This window comes from Mus musculus, chromosome 6 (assembly GCF_000001635.26).
Source record: "Mus musculus strain C57BL/6J chromosome 6, GRCm38.p6 C57BL/6J".
Taxonomy (NCBI): Eukaryota; Metazoa; Chordata; class Mammalia; order Rodentia; family Muridae; genus Mus; species Mus musculus.
Window position 1 is genome coordinate 135,308,268 of NC_000072.6, and position 14,950 is coordinate 135,323,217.

The following is a 14,950-nucleotide window of genomic DNA, read 5'->3' on the forward strand; positions in this document are numbered from 1 at the left end:
AGAAAACCATCCCTATTCACAGAAGGAATGGTCTTTTACATACATACATACATACATACATACATACATACATACATACATACATACATACATACACATACACACACACAAACAAAATCAAGAAAAACCAGTTATCATCTAGCTCTATAACTCAGCACTTAGCAAGCTAAGTCTGGAGAATTGCTGTAAGTTCAAGGCCAGCCTGGGCTACATAGTGCATAACAGGCTAATGTAGCAGACCCTGTGTCTTGGTTAGGGTTTTACTTCTGTAAACAGACACCATGACCAAGGCAACTCTTGTAAAGACATTTAATTGGGGCTGGCTTATAGGTTCAGAGGTTCAATCCATTACCATCAAGGTGGGAGCATGGCAGCATCAAGGCAGGCATGGTGCAGGAGGAGCTGAGAGTTTTACATCTTATTCTGAAGTCCACCAGAAGGCTGGGTCCTACATGGTTAGAAGGAGGGTCTCATTGTCTACCTCCATAGTGACATACTTCCTCCAACAAGGCCATACCTACTCCAATAAGGCAATACCTCCTAATAGTGCCACTCCCTGGGGCAAGCGTTTTCAAACCACCACACGCTGACTCAAAAACCAAAGAAAAACAAGAGAAACCCCCACAAAACCAACAAGCATGATGGTACATGCCTATAATCCCAGCACTAGGGGGATAGAAGTAGGAAGGTCAGAATTTGGAGACTAGCCTGGGCTACATGAGACACTATAAACAAAACAACAATAATAAAAAACTAATAAAACCCCAGAAATGTTTTAATAAATCCACCAACCGACCAACCAAAGTAGTGAAACAATTACGATTCAACAAATGATTCAATAAGATCAACAACACAAAAATTCATCATATAGTTTGTTTTCTGCTTTAATTTTTTTAATTTGACAATAAGCAAACAGAATTAATGTAAACAACTCCCAGAATAACTATTTTTGTTCAGGACTGCATCCGGGCTCATGCCAAGCCAGCACACAGCAGAGGTGTCTTCCTGATTGCTTCTTAACAGAGCTCTGCTCTTTAATGGAGGCATAAGACACAGATACTTGTCCAGCTGTATGCCTAGGATCACCCAGATACTAAGTCTCTGGTTGTGCAGGTGGGAGACAGGACCTTCAGACAACTCTGAGAACTGGAACCACTGAGCACAGCTCCTGATTCAGAACAGAGGCAGAGGCCAGTCCTTGCTTTCTTCCTGTAGGCCTGGTCTTTTCCCTTGGATTTTGCCTTCTTTACTTTCAGAGTTACTGTTCTTTTATTACCAATATAACGAGTCCATCACAGTGCCAAATCTCCACCAGATGGAGCTTAAGTTTGATCAAAACCAACTGGGTGCAACTATTTGGAATCTTTAGGGTGAGAAAAAGTCATCCTAAACTACCTCCCTACAACAGCTCAAGAATCCCTTGGGCAGGTGGGAATGGGAAAAGGAAAGACATGCCACTCATTGCTGAACCCGATAATAATATGGCAGGAGTGGCCATGATCATCAAGAGATCCTCCTATTTCCCAGACAGCTGTTTGTACAGCTTTGGTACATAGCTGTCCCATTCTGCCTGGTAACACGTGCCGGCCACCGGGGCTCCCAGGTGATACTTCTTGCGGAAGGCTGCAGTTTTGAACTTCCCACGATGGTCTCCAGACCGGTTGGTGAGGATGGGTTCGTCACATCTCAGTGGCTTGTCCTGCTGGTACACCAGCCAGACATAGCGATGGAGGCCAGTGCCCTTGGGAGGTCCGGAACCCACGTAATCCGAGAGGACGTTCCCACTGCTGATGTCATTGCCTTTCATGTTGACCACCAGAAAATGGTGCCATTCCCTGTACACGGGTTTCTTCCTACTGGGAGCATCCGGGTCTGTGAGGATCAAGGTGTAGAGTTTCCCTGTGTCAAGGCCATCCCATGAAATGCTTCCGGGTCTGTGCTTAACCTGGGTGGGCGTCAGCACTTGGCCCAGCTCTTCCACCTCCGCCTCGGTGTAGGTGACCCGCAGTAGGTGCTGGGGCTGCTCATCCACTTCGTGGAGGCTCAGCGGCCCGGTCCACATGCTCATGTCTGTAGGCATGGTGAGAGGCTGGAGTGGCGGTTGGGTGCTGCTGAAGGCGCGTGCTGCGCTGAGAACTGGCCGTGACCACACAAGCTCTGCAGCCGCGGGAGCACACAGTTTTGTATTTTTATATACCTCAATGAATGACTCCCAAAGTTCAAATTTTTTTTTAGTGCTAAAATTAAAATATCAAGAACAAATTTTTACAAAAAATTATGAAAACCATAGTTTGAAAAGTACAAGATATTGTTGAACAGGATCTAAATAAATAAAGAGAAATCACTCCATGTTTGTGGGTAAGACTTGGGAATTAACAAGACATTAATATCCTCTAACTAAGATAGTGTGTAGATTCAATGAAAGTCCTGTCCAAATCGCAGCATCTTTGTAGAAACTGCTGAGTTTAGAATTTGTAAAGATGGATTTGCAAGGAGCCAGAATAGTCAAAGCTATCGTGGTAAAAGGAAAAAAAAAGTTGGAAGATGCCCACGTGTTCTAGTTTAAAGAGAGCACCAACCATACTAATGGAGACACTGCAGACTCACATAGTATGAGGGATCTGAGCAAGTACATCCAGATGTACAGCCATGTGAAGGGATTTTCCAACCATGAAGGCAGGCACTCAACAGGGGAGTTGGTTCTGAAATCATTGGACATTCATTCACAGGCAAAAGAGTAATGTCGGCCCCAAACCTAGCACCAGATAGAAGTTAATCAAAGCAGAATGCGTTAATCAAGTCAGCGACCTAAATGTAAGAGTTTAAAAGACTGTTAGAAGAAAACACGGGGCTAAATTTTTATGACTTTGGATTTGGTAATGGATTCTTAGCTATAACACTGAAATGTGGGCTGGCTCAGTGGATAAAGGCGCCCATTGACAAGCCTCATGACCTAGGCCCTATGTGGTAGAATTTGTTCTCTGGCTTTGCATATATGCACACATGTACTTTCTTACACACTCGTACACGCACACACTCACACACCCACGTAGCCACACACCGACACACTTGTGCACCCCAACCATCCAACTAACCAACCAAATAAACAAATAAAGCAATGTAACAAATCAAAAGCAATCAAATAAAATAACCAAGATATGATCCATAAAAGAAAAAGACAAACTGGATTTCATTAAAATTAAAATATATTCTGTGTTGCCCAAAGTATTATTATTAATGATGAGAAGAGGCTGGGATGGGCCAGCAAGATGGCTCAGTAGGTAAAGGTGTCTGCAACCAACCTCAGTATCTGAATTTGATCCCTGGGTCCCACACAGTTAAAGGAGAGAACTAACTCCCACAGGTTGTTCTCCGATCTCTGCACATATTTAGTAGAACACCCCCTCCCTTAATATCCACATTAAATATCCTTTTCAAGTACTTAAAATATAAGAAAAGGTGATATATGAAGTGGATTTTTAAACATTTTTGCAGATCATATACTTGGGAAATATCTTGAGTCTATAAAGGATTTACAATTTAATGATACATTTCAACTAATCTAAATAATGGGGCAAGGCTTTGAGTAGACATTTCTCTTAAGAAAATATACACACGGCCAAGAGAACATGAAGAAATGGTAGACGTTGTAAGTCATTAAGAAAGAGCAAATCAATGCCATATCCACACAGGGTGGCCAGGACAGAGAGTCCAATTCAACAGGGACCATTGGGCATGTGGAACAATAGAAGCCCTCAGAGACCTGGTGAAGATGAGAAACAGTACTGTTTGCTCCTCAAGTGACTGCCCATAAAAGTTACTTTACAACCCAGCATCAGTTTCTAGATATATACCCAAGAGAAGTCAGAATAAATGCCCACATAAAAACCTGTATATCAGTGTTTATAGTAACAGTGTTCACAATAGCCCAAAGTTGGAAGCAACCCAATGTCCATGAATGGGCAAGCAAAATACACGTATAAACAACGGGAACAGAATTCTATTCAGCCATGAAAGGAAACGAGGTTCTGACACATGCTATAACCCAGACTGACTTTGCAAACATAACGGTAAATACCCGTCAGTCAGAAACTACTACACCCTGGCCCAGGGGAAAGACTCAGTGGGTGAAGGTGTTTCCCAGGCAAGCCTAGTGACCCAGGTTTCATTCCCAGAACCCACCTAGAGTGGGAGAGTGAAGGCTGATAAAGCTGTCCTCTGACTCCCAATCACACCGTGGCATGTAAGTCTCTGCCTCCTTGAATCATGCACATAAACATACAATAATAAATAAACTGAAAAGAAAAAAAACCTAGTCTAAAGGAATCCACTTCTTCAAATATATCTAAGTGGCAAATCGACAGAGATGAATCTAGAAGTTGTTCGGTGGTTGCTTTGTGACGCAGGCCGGGGAAATGAGGAGCTGACAGCTAAAGGGCACAGGTGTTGATGGCTTACGTGTATCTGTAACTGTTCTAAAATGCCATCAACTGTGCCTTTTAAGTGGCTGAATTATATGGCATGTGAATTATATTTCAATAAAGACATTATATAAAACAAGCAAAAAACCCAAATGGGATTGGCAGTGAGTGCAGGTATCCAAAGACTCCCTGGGGGACTGGATGCTCTTCTTTCTAGCTATTCTTGCCTGTTATCACGATGTGGGCTTCTCCGAGGGAGCTTGAAGTACTCACAGACATCAGCTATCTTGCTCAGAGGGAGTCACCCAAGACAGAATGAGGTGAGAATTGCAATGTTCATGACAGTCTAATCCTGGGGACTGTACCCCTCATTCTTGCAGAGTCTATTGGTTACACAGGTCAGCCCTACAGTGTGGAGTGGCTAACCAAGGGCAACAATACCAAGGATGCCAATCCTTTGGAACCAGTTAGAGCCTGGCTAGCACTAGCCTGCAGGAAGCTTTCATTATGAACTGGGGCATTAAATATAAGACACTTGGTAAATGTTAACCTGCTAGGTAAATATTCAATATCCATTTTAATGTTGACCTAGATTGTGCAAAGCGAGATGTGACATGTTCATATTTACTATTTTATTCACTCAGAGCTCTCACAGAGTCATCCAGGATCCTTCAGTATCACAAGTACTGTTACTCCTTAGAAGGTCCATGCTAGCATCCTAGCTCTTCTGGCCTCCTCTCCTACCCAAAGTTTTCCAGCTCACTGGCTCCCCTCAGCTACTCTTTAAAACTCTGCTAATTTCTGTGATAGTCTCTCTGTGTCTCTCTCTGTGTCTCTGTTTCTCTCTCTCTCTCTCTCTCTCTCTCTCTCTCTCTCTCTCTCTCTCTCTCTCTCTCTCTCTCTCTCTCTGCTGTGCTCCTGTTTCTCTCGTGCCCTGGTCCAGTTTTCTGGCTATGTTCAGTCTACTTCTTTCTCTCTCTGCTCTGGACTCTTTCCGATGCTTCTGGCTGTTCTCTCGTATATCTACAATAAAAACCTTCCCCTTGACCAGACTATGGAGCCGTGACACTATTGGTTTGCATACTTCTTTCCACCATGTGTGCCCTAGGGGTTGACCTCAGGTTGCTGGACTTTATGGCAAGCACCTCTACTTGCTGAGCCACCTTACTAGCCCCCTTAAGGTATATTTTTGAGACTGTTTGTGTCTCTATTTTCATTTACTGACAGGAGAAAAAGCAGATCCAAGGGGGAAGCCGTGACTCTAAAGTTTACCAGGAGCAAGACCCAGAGTTCTTTGGTTTCTTGGACTTGCTTGTGAAGTCAACATGGCTTTATCTCCTCAAAGCTGAAAGGCATGCTGCAAAATTAACACAGAGAAGAGAAAACAAGCCCAGGATGGACGGACGTGCCGGGTGAGTCCCGGGAGAAGCACTTTATACCCCCGCTTGTCTGGGCTGTGCTTCAGGCCAGCCCCAGGGGTGCGATTTCAGACAGGATGGAGATGAGGGTGTGGTAGCCAGATGTCTATGATCCACAAGCTCCCTGTCCTTTCAGTCACCTCTCCCTCCCATTCCAATGGCTTAGAAACACAGCACTCAAAGCTCCTAGAGGCCAGCCTCAAGGGTCACTTTAGCTGCTTCCTGGCGACTTTTGCTTAGGGTCCTTTCGCAGGCAGCCCGTAGAATTCAGAACACTTATAGGCACAGCTTCTGGACATCTAGGAAAAAATTGGCCATGAATTTTCATTTAACTTTCTAAGTCTGGTACATCATCTCCAGGGGACCCTCAGGAAGTGTCCGCACTCATTTAGTCCCAGCTGATTCACACAGCTGTGTAAGGTATTTCATGCTTTATAAATCATTTACCTGATCAAGACCAGCAAAATGACAATGCTAGTAGATGCGCCAGTGTAGACAGGGCAAATCCCACGTGGTTCCATCCCAAGATGAAGAGCTTCAGATGACCAATGGCTGCTGAAAGAGAACCAGTTGCCTTCTGGGACAAACTCCCACATATGTTGTCCAATCCCAAGTGGTCCTCACCAGACGCATACACGTTCAAGCAAAACTACATGAAGTTAGTAGGTTATATATACAGATTTGCACATATAAGTGTGTGTGTGTGTGTGTGTGTGTGTGTGTGTGTGTGTGTGTGTGTGTGTGTGTGTGTGTGTGATTTAGGATAAGGGGAGTTCCATAGGGAGAGAGTCTGGAGTGATGTAGATCAGTGCCCATGTAGAAAACCAAACTAAATCAAACCTTGTTAATCACAAAACAAATTGCTTACCATTTTATTCATTTTTTGGAACTGTTCATGAGTCTTAGTTATTGGTGGGACCCTGGCAGGTAGGCGGTGCCCTCATCCCCATGAAAGGGGATCTTCCATCTACCGTCGTGCATGGCTGCAAGCTGGCTTTAGATACCTTGGCTCGCTCTCCGTGTTTCCTTCTGATTCACTTTCTCTTTTCTTCTGCTGCAGAGGCCATGGCTTTCTCTTGACTAACAGCAAATCTGCTCTTTCTTAGGGGAGAGTACGACTAATAATTTTACTGGCCCTGGTGGCCATCCTAACAGGATTACCTGGAAACTTCCTTTGGAAGTTAATGAAAAGACTGGGAATCTTGCCTGGGGACTACAAGATGAGGCTATGATAAGATGAGAATCGAGTCTGGATTCTCAGAGAGCTCTTGAATCTCAGGGTGGAATATAGAGGACAGAGACTGAGCTCAGGGGTTGAACACTTGCCTGGCAAGCTCAAGGCCTAGGGTTTGGTCCTCAGTGCACTCTCTGTGTCTCCCTGTCTCAGGGACCTCTGTGTCTCTGTGTCTCTGTCTGTCTCTGCCTATCTCTGCCTGTCTCCTCCTTCTCCCTCTCCCCCTCCCCCTCTCCCTCCCCCTCCCTCTCCCCCTCCCTCTCCCTCCCCCTCCCCCTCCCCCTCTCCCTCCCCCTCCCCCTCTCCCTCCTCCTCCCCTCCCCTCTCCCTTCCCTCCCCCTCCCCCTCCCCTCCTCCTCCCCCTCCCCCCTCTCTCTGTTGTGGAATCATTCTCACCTTCCAGGCTCCTTTAGGTTGGACCTGTTCAGAAGGCCTAGCTTGCCTTCGGCTCCATCATGGTGCAGGCTCTTGCCCCATGAGTAGAAAGTTCTGTTCCTCTGAGGGCAAGGGGAGGTCAGAGAATTTGCCTTATGCAGTGATGTAGTTGCTCTTGTCATGTGTGGCCTCTTTCTCACCCAATTGTCCTTATTGTCTAAATTTAATCAAATTATAACCCATATCCTCTCCTTCTTCTGGCAAATTTATTCTAAAAATTAAACACACTGAAATGAAGTCCCCCCTCCCATTTCTCCCCTGCTTTATTCTTTCCCTAGCCTTCCTGCTCATTTTTCTTCCCTGCCTTTGTAAACTTGTGTAGAATGTTAATATTTTAAGGCTGGCTGTGCCCTTCCCACATCCCTACACAGAGAAGTGAAGGCTAAACAACTAAGACCTCTGCCATACAGTTACACCAGACCTTAGGATTCTCCACTGTCATACAGAGCCCACACAGAACACAATGGGCCATTACTTCTACCTCAAATCTTAAGTAGGAAATTTTATTTTCCCACTTCCTGAATGTAGAAGCTATTATTCATAGCTCTCCACTCCCACTCCTAGAAACGCCACAGTCTTAGCTTCCTGTGGGTGGCCTGGAAGGGTTCCTGAGTATGTGCTCAGGGTTGCTTTCAGCATCTGTAGACTTGGGCCTGGTTTGCCTGAGTAGCTGAAAGTTTAACAAATAAATTGCCACCTAGGGACCTGTAGTCTCAGAGCTTTCTACCTTTCCCCTCTTGGTTCAATGTTCTTTCTCCGTTTTATATATATATATATATATATATGTTGTGTGTGTGTGTGTGTGTGTGTGTGGTGTGGTATGTGCACATTGTGCACATGGGTGGGCATATGGAGGGTGGAGGAGGACTTCTGCTACCCTGCTCTATCATCACTTTCCACAGTAATTCCCTGACACAGCCTCTCACCAAATGTGGAGTTATACTTCAGTCATCCAGCCCCAGTGGCCCTCCTGTCTCTGCCCCTCTGCATGCCTGCCCCAGCACTGGGGTTATACCTGGCTTGTTATGAGAGTGTTGGGATATGAACTCAGGTCCTCTTGCTCAGGTAGCAAGCAAGTGTTCTTGCTTTGCCATCTGTCCAAGGAAGCCCAAGAGAACTGTCTGTTCCCTAAGAAAGCAGTGTGCTTCTAACGACGTAAGTAAAGATGGTCTGATCCATGAGAAAGCAGCAGAGGGTAGATCATTAAGTGAACTTGGCTGGATCAAGAGCAACTTTGAAATGATCTCAGACGCAGAAACTTCATCAAGATTCCATCGAGCAGGATGGAAAAAGTTTTAATGATTTGATGAGAAAATCAGAAAAGCTAAAACAAATGAAATGCAATAGACATTCAGAGAAAAAAAAAGGGAAAAGTACTATTTGAATATTTAAAATGAACATGAAAGATACAGAAAAATGTTACTTTTCCAAAGTTAAAAGAAGCTAAAAATTTGGAATATTTGAGTGCTATATTTTCAAGTAATTGTTATTGTTGCTGTTGTTATTATTATTATTGTGGTGGTGGTGCTGATGGTGATGGTGGTGATGGTGGTGGTGGTGGTGGTGGTGGTGGTGACATTGTCAGGGTCTCATGTAGCCAGGATGGCCTTAAATTCTTATTAAGACTGTCATGCATATATTTTGAAGCCACACTCTGTGCTGTTCCTAAGGTTGATTGTCTGTCTGTCTGTCTGTCTTTTGAGATAGGGCTTCTTTGTGTAGCTCTGACTGTCCTAGAACTCTCTGTAGACCAGGCTGGCCTCGAACTCACAGAAATCTGCCTGTGTCTGCCTCCCAAGTACTGAGATTAAAGGCATGCACCATCATGCCCAGCCTGCTCCTGAGATTCCTAGTAAGAGAGGAGGTATAGGAGGTCCTGGCTTTAAGCTCAGATTCCCTTGTGGCCTCTGTCGAGAGTCTGTCATTGGCCTCTATAGATAAGATAGTGTTGAGGACACATCTTGAAGAGAGAATCTCAGAGCCCCACAGAAGAACTGAGCAGTGCTGGGAATGAAAACAAGCTCCAGGCCTAAGGCAAGAAGGCGAGTGAGTCCACACTGAAGCTCTCACCCACTACAATTGTACCACACTGAGGCTCTCGCCCACTACAATTGTACCTGCCCCGTGACTAAGGCACATTGATGAGATTCTCTAGGGACCCAGTGTGGACTCAGAGATTCTATCTATGTTTGGAATTGTATCCCAACAGAAAAGATGGTGAGGTGTAGAGAGATGGCTCAGTGGTTAAAAGTTCATATTGGCTAGGAGATGATCTGAGTTTGGTTCCCAGTATCCACATTAGACAGCTCACAACCATCTGTGACTCCAGCTCCAGGGAATCTTATTTGTGTGGTCTCCTAGAAAACTTAAACACACACACACACGCACACGCACAGAGTCACAGACAGACACACATACACACACACACACAATTAAAAATACCTAACAAACAAAAAAGCAGCAACAAATAAAGATTGTGGAAATGTAGCCCAACAGAGGCCCAGGTAGAAATTCTGAACAAATCTCTAAAGAATATGTCGATTTGTCAGGTGTAGCCATGCTAACTTATGACCTCAACAGAGACCCAGAACAGGGTTGATTTAGCTACAGGTTTGGATCCTCTTGCTGTTAGAGTCATAGAAATGTCTTTGGGAGTTTAGTTCAGAGGTGGCAGGAGGTATAGGGCAGGGGAATTGGATGTGTCTCCGGAGCTAGGCTCAGTATCTCTGGCTTCTCTGAGCATCTCCCCGGTGTGCAGGGCTTTTGCCCTCCATGGCCTGAGTCAGATATGGTGATTCACACCTGTAAATTTTAGTGCCCCGTAGTCTGAGATGGATGGGTTGCTTCAAATTCAGTCTAGCTTGGGCTACAAAGTGAATTCCTTACCAGCCGGGGCTACACAACAAAACCCTGCCTCAACACCAACAATCACAACCACAACACCTCCATACAAACAAAACGAAAGAAACAAAGCAGGGGCACCGGCAACAGCTCAGTCTGCAGGGTGCTTGCTGAGGACCCACATTTGTACCTCCAGCACTCACGAGGGGTAACATACACCTATAGTCATGCCAGGGGGAAGGCAGAGGCAGGAAGACCCCTTGGAACTTGCTAGCCAGCTGGGCTGGCCAAATAGAGGGACTCCAGTGAGTGATCTTGTCTCAAAAAAAAATACAGCATATGGAGAAGATTTGGTGGACAAAGCAATTGCTATGCAAGCATGGGGACCAGAATTCATATCCCTGCATCCCAAGTAAGATTTGCGCCTGGTGACCTGCATCTACAATTCCAGCGCAGGGGGCAGAGACAGGCAGATCTTGGTAGTCACCGGCCAGTCAATGATACAAAAACAGTGATTGTCAGGTTCAGTGAGAGACTTGTCTCAAAATTTAAGGTGGGGAAGTAATTTAGTAAGACATCCCATTGACCTCTGGCTTTTAGTTCCATCATGTACACAAGTACGTGTGACACACAGGCACAGAGACACAGACACACACTCACACACAGTCACACACAAGACATACACATGCAGAGACATATATAAGACACATGCAGAGACACACACAGGACACACACACAGACACATGCACAGACACCTCCACACCTCCCACAGACACACAGACACACACCCATAGAACCCCCCCCCTCCCACACACACACAGACACACAGACCCACAGACCCACAGACCTCCCCCTCCCACAGGCTTTGTTGAGTCTGAAGTCTTACCACATTTTTCAGTAGACATCCCAGGGGCAAACAAATTCCAACAGAGCTGGAGCCAGGTCAACCTCTCATCAAAAGACGTGTCATTTATGGCCTTGCGGGTGTCACCCTGAAATTCTTGGATGTCAGTATCTCCGTTGAAAAGGACACAACCACCTCTCCCTCAGATACCCCAGGCAAGTCCCAGAGGATGGGTGTTCCCCCTGTGGAATTATTCACACATTCTTTGAGTGTTAGGAGAGTTACTCAGCCACCAGAAAACCAGTCAGGACACCCAAGTCTCCAGAGCCAGGCTATAGTTCACCAGGTTCAGTGCTCAATTCTCCCTCACGTTCTGTTTCCTTCTGTAGCAGGTGACAGGGACATATGAACCAATTGATTGCATACCGATTTACACACACACTCATAAAAAGTATCTTGTTTTTGAAAGTATCAATCAATACAGACTTAGAGTGGGTTGGGAGGGACTTATTTAAGAAAATAAAGCATAGCACACCTTTTGCTTCATCGGAGGCTTTGGGACACAATCGTAATGAGGAACAGCTTTGTGAATTGTTGTTTGGGTTCCTTAATGGCCTCTAGTAAGGCGTTCACTGTCATATTGTTCATATCAGGCTCATTTGCCATAGTCTCTACTGTCTTTCTAAATTGTTATATTGCATTTAGTGTGTGTGTGTGTGTGTGTGTGTGTGTGAGCATGCATGCTATGGCTCACATCTGGAGGTCATAAGACATAAGGGAGTGGGTTTTTTTCCTTCTATCATGTGGGCTCCAAAGCTCCAACTGGTGTTGTCAGGCTGGGTAACAAGTGCCTTCATCCTCTGAGATGTCTTGTGTGACCTCTTCTGTCTTTCTTGCTGGGAATTTGGCGATCACCGCAGATCTTCATTCGCTAGTGTTTGTGTATGCGTTTGTGCAGCTCACAAACTCCTTCTCATGTCCCGCAAAACCTTAGATGGTGAGGATATTGGTAAATGGAGTCCTCTGTGTATTTCCGTAGCGGGCATAGCACTGTAGTGCAAGCCCAGATGGTGTATGACAACTTAGCGCCACATCGCAGAGAGTTTTCAGTCTAAGGATTTCATAGAAACACCTAACTAAAGGACCACAGGGTCGTTCTCATGCGTAAATCCTAGCTTGTAACTGACCACTCGTTCTCCTGTTCCTGGATGGCTCTGCCATGTTTTCTCTCTCCCCTTTGTCGCTTTTATAAACAGTGTAGCAAATGCTTCCCCAACTACAAGCCTTCATTACGGGTCCTGCCTTTGTATCTGCTGCCTCCCCAGAGGCTCGCTTAATTACTAAGTACAAAATTATAGAGGCTTTTATACCAACTGCAAGATAGTTTTCCTGAATGCTACTAGTAATTTGTACTTTAACTGGCAGTATATGAATTAATGAAATCCTAGTTTTGCCAATGTATAATATCACCAAAAACAAAATAAAACAAACATCTGATAAATTAATATGTGTGAATGATATGAGCCAAATGTTGGCTGTTTTGCAGCTTTGAAGATGATCAGATTTCCCCCTCAAATCTGTTAATATGATGTGGTAATTCAAAAGGAAAATTAAAGCCCTATGTGGCAGTGAATAGCTGGGAGCTCAGCACTTGGGCGCAGAAGACAGGCGACTAAGGCATTAGGAGCAGCCTGAATGCCCAAGCCAGTCTGAGGTCAGCCTGGGCTATATGGTATTCTGTCTTTGAATTTTTTTTTCTTTTTAACTCACTAAAATATCTTGATTTTAAAAGCATAAATAAATATTTTAAATGTTTTATTACAGCCAACTAAAAAAAATTTCAACATTGTTCAACATTTCTGGCTAGATACTTTTTATATCAGGTACCAAGTAGAAGGGTAAGAAATACAAAGACAAAAACAAAGACAAAAAGCGCAAATTCCCTCCTTTCTAAAACCCCTACTATTTCCTTAGGATGGTAAGAGCAGGTGAAGGAGGCAGATGGATAGCAAGCATTCTACGGTCATGATGTAGTACAGTCTTTGAGTTACTTAAAAAAATGTATCTTCCAAAAGTTTCACAAGAGCAATGATTTTATTCACTAGATATCTAAGGTTTCTGGGGTGAAATAATTTGCTCAAACCGTGGATTCAAAGGCCAGCTTTTCAGCTCTGAAGCCCCTTCATTGAGAGAGCCTGCAGATTACATCAGGGAAGATGGGGAGAGGAGAGAAGGCGAAGAGCCGAAGGACCATAGTGTAGATTCACTGTTTGTGATGCACAGGTGGTTGAAGACCGCATTGGCTGAAGAGTCTAGAGGGAGACTTGTGATGAGGGAGGCAGAGGTGGAGAGTTAGGAAAGTCGGAAGCTCAAGCAGAGGCCACTCTTAGCGTCAGAGCTCCTCAGGAGTCCTAGGGTGCAACCCTGGCAAGTCACAGACCTGCTCAGCCAAGCTAACCCTGCTCTCTCCAGCCCCTTCCTATGTCCTGCCCCCTTATGCCCCTATGTCCTGCTCACCAGCTCCAGCCTTATTGAGCACTTCAGGTGTTTTGAGTCTCAGGCAAGCTGACCCTGCTCTCCCCAGCCTCCTCCTATGCCCTCCCAGCTCCAGCCTTATCAGTGAGTCTGGTGTTTTGAGTGCCTATCATCTACATTCCTTTTGACTAAATAGGCTGTGTGTCAGAGATTGTGACAGTGAGCGACTTCTTCCTCCCCTCGGTGACCACTTCCATTCATTCAGCCAATTCCCCACTTGTCAGGGGTTTTGTTTTGTTTTGTTTTTGACTCGGGGTCTTACTCTATAATCCAAGCTACAGTAGAACTCACTGTGCAGCCCATGCTGGGACTGCAGGCATGAGCCACCATTCCTGGCCCATGCTTCCTTTCTCTTAACTGTGTTTTGTCTTCCACATTGCTCACTTCTACTTGTAATTATATATCCATTAGTGTTTCCTTGGGCAAGGTCGGTCTCCTCTAACAGCTGTAAGTTGCGTTGGTGAAGCAAGGTGAGGCTCCATCTGTTTTGCTCTCCCAGTTTGTGGCCCATAGTCTAGCATATATGCACTTTAAACATATTTATTTGATGGAGGATGGCAGAAAGATCAGCCTGAACCAGGGATAATGTTAGTGGGAATAGAATGGAATGGTGATGGTTCTATGTGTCCAGAGACATTTACGGAAGAAGAGCTGACTGAGACTAGACTGTGTGGGGACAGAGGGAAAGATGGAGACAGGGAGGCCATACTGTCACAGAAGCTCCGGAAGAGCTGGCTTCCATGGCATGGAACACCAATACCGCAGAGGAAGAATGCAGAGCACAAGGCAGGCACCACCTTTTTACAATTCTGTGGTGACCTTTGTTTGCAGTGAAGCCTCCACAGAGCATGACCTGTGACTGCTGGCCCAAGGGCGTGGCGTGGCAGGACAATAGCACTGTTATTGTGAGCAGAGTGAGTAACAGAAAGGCCGTCCAGGAAGATTTTCAAGATTGTTAGAGGGTAGCAGAAGTCTAGTAGGAGGAGAAATGAAATGAGCTATGGGTGGAGGTCAGGAGACGGGGTGGGGCCTGGTGAGGGAGGCGGGCTTAGGAGGGAGGAGAAAGGTGTCAGGAGTCCAGGAAGGAAGATGCTCACTGTCCTGTTAGAGAAGATGAAGGCTTTGGAGGCGGAGAATGTGAGGTTTCAGTGCTGGCGAGCAGCTGGTCATTTCTTGAAAATTCTGCCGATACCCTGAAGTGGAGTGGGAGAGGAGCTGGGAG

At 45.3% G+C, this 14,950-nt stretch overlaps 1 protein-coding gene and 2 long non-coding RNA genes across 3 annotated transcripts in view; 1 reads left to right on the forward strand and 2 right to left on the reverse strand.

Annotated features, from left to right (window-relative positions):
- Nucleotides 1-5,732, forward strand: part of Gm36640 — a 34,448-nt gene extending 28,716 nt beyond the window's left edge. Inside the window, exon 4 of the long non-coding RNA XR_378071.3 lies at nucleotides 5,649-5,732. This is a non-coding gene — a long non-coding RNA (predicted gene, 36640). The remainder of the gene's footprint in view (nucleotides 1-5,648) is intronic.
- Nucleotides 862-2,117, reverse strand: Pbp2 (phosphatidylethanolamine binding protein 2). The gene has a single exon (NM_029595.3). The coding sequence runs from the start codon at nucleotides 2,078-2,080 to the stop codon at nucleotides 1,517-1,519; it is 564 nt and encodes a 187-aa protein (NP_083871.3). The 5' UTR covers nucleotides 2,081-2,117; the 3' UTR covers nucleotides 862-1,516.
- On the reverse strand, nucleotides 3,888-11,294 carry Gm36582 (predicted gene, 36582). The gene is made up of 4 exons (NR_157238.1): nucleotides 11,236-11,294; nucleotides 7,470-7,570; nucleotides 6,287-6,394; nucleotides 3,888-6,138 (listed from the first exon to the last, which is right to left on the reverse strand). It is a non-coding gene; the product is annotated as a predicted gene, 36582 (long non-coding RNA).
- Between the last annotated feature and the right edge of the window lie 3,656 nt (nucleotides 11,295-14,950).

Coding starts and splice junctions, on each gene's coding strand:
- Pbp2 (NM_029595.3), bottom strand. CDS start 2,080: ATGCCTACAGACATGAGCATGTGGACCGGGCCGCTGAGCCTCCACGAA.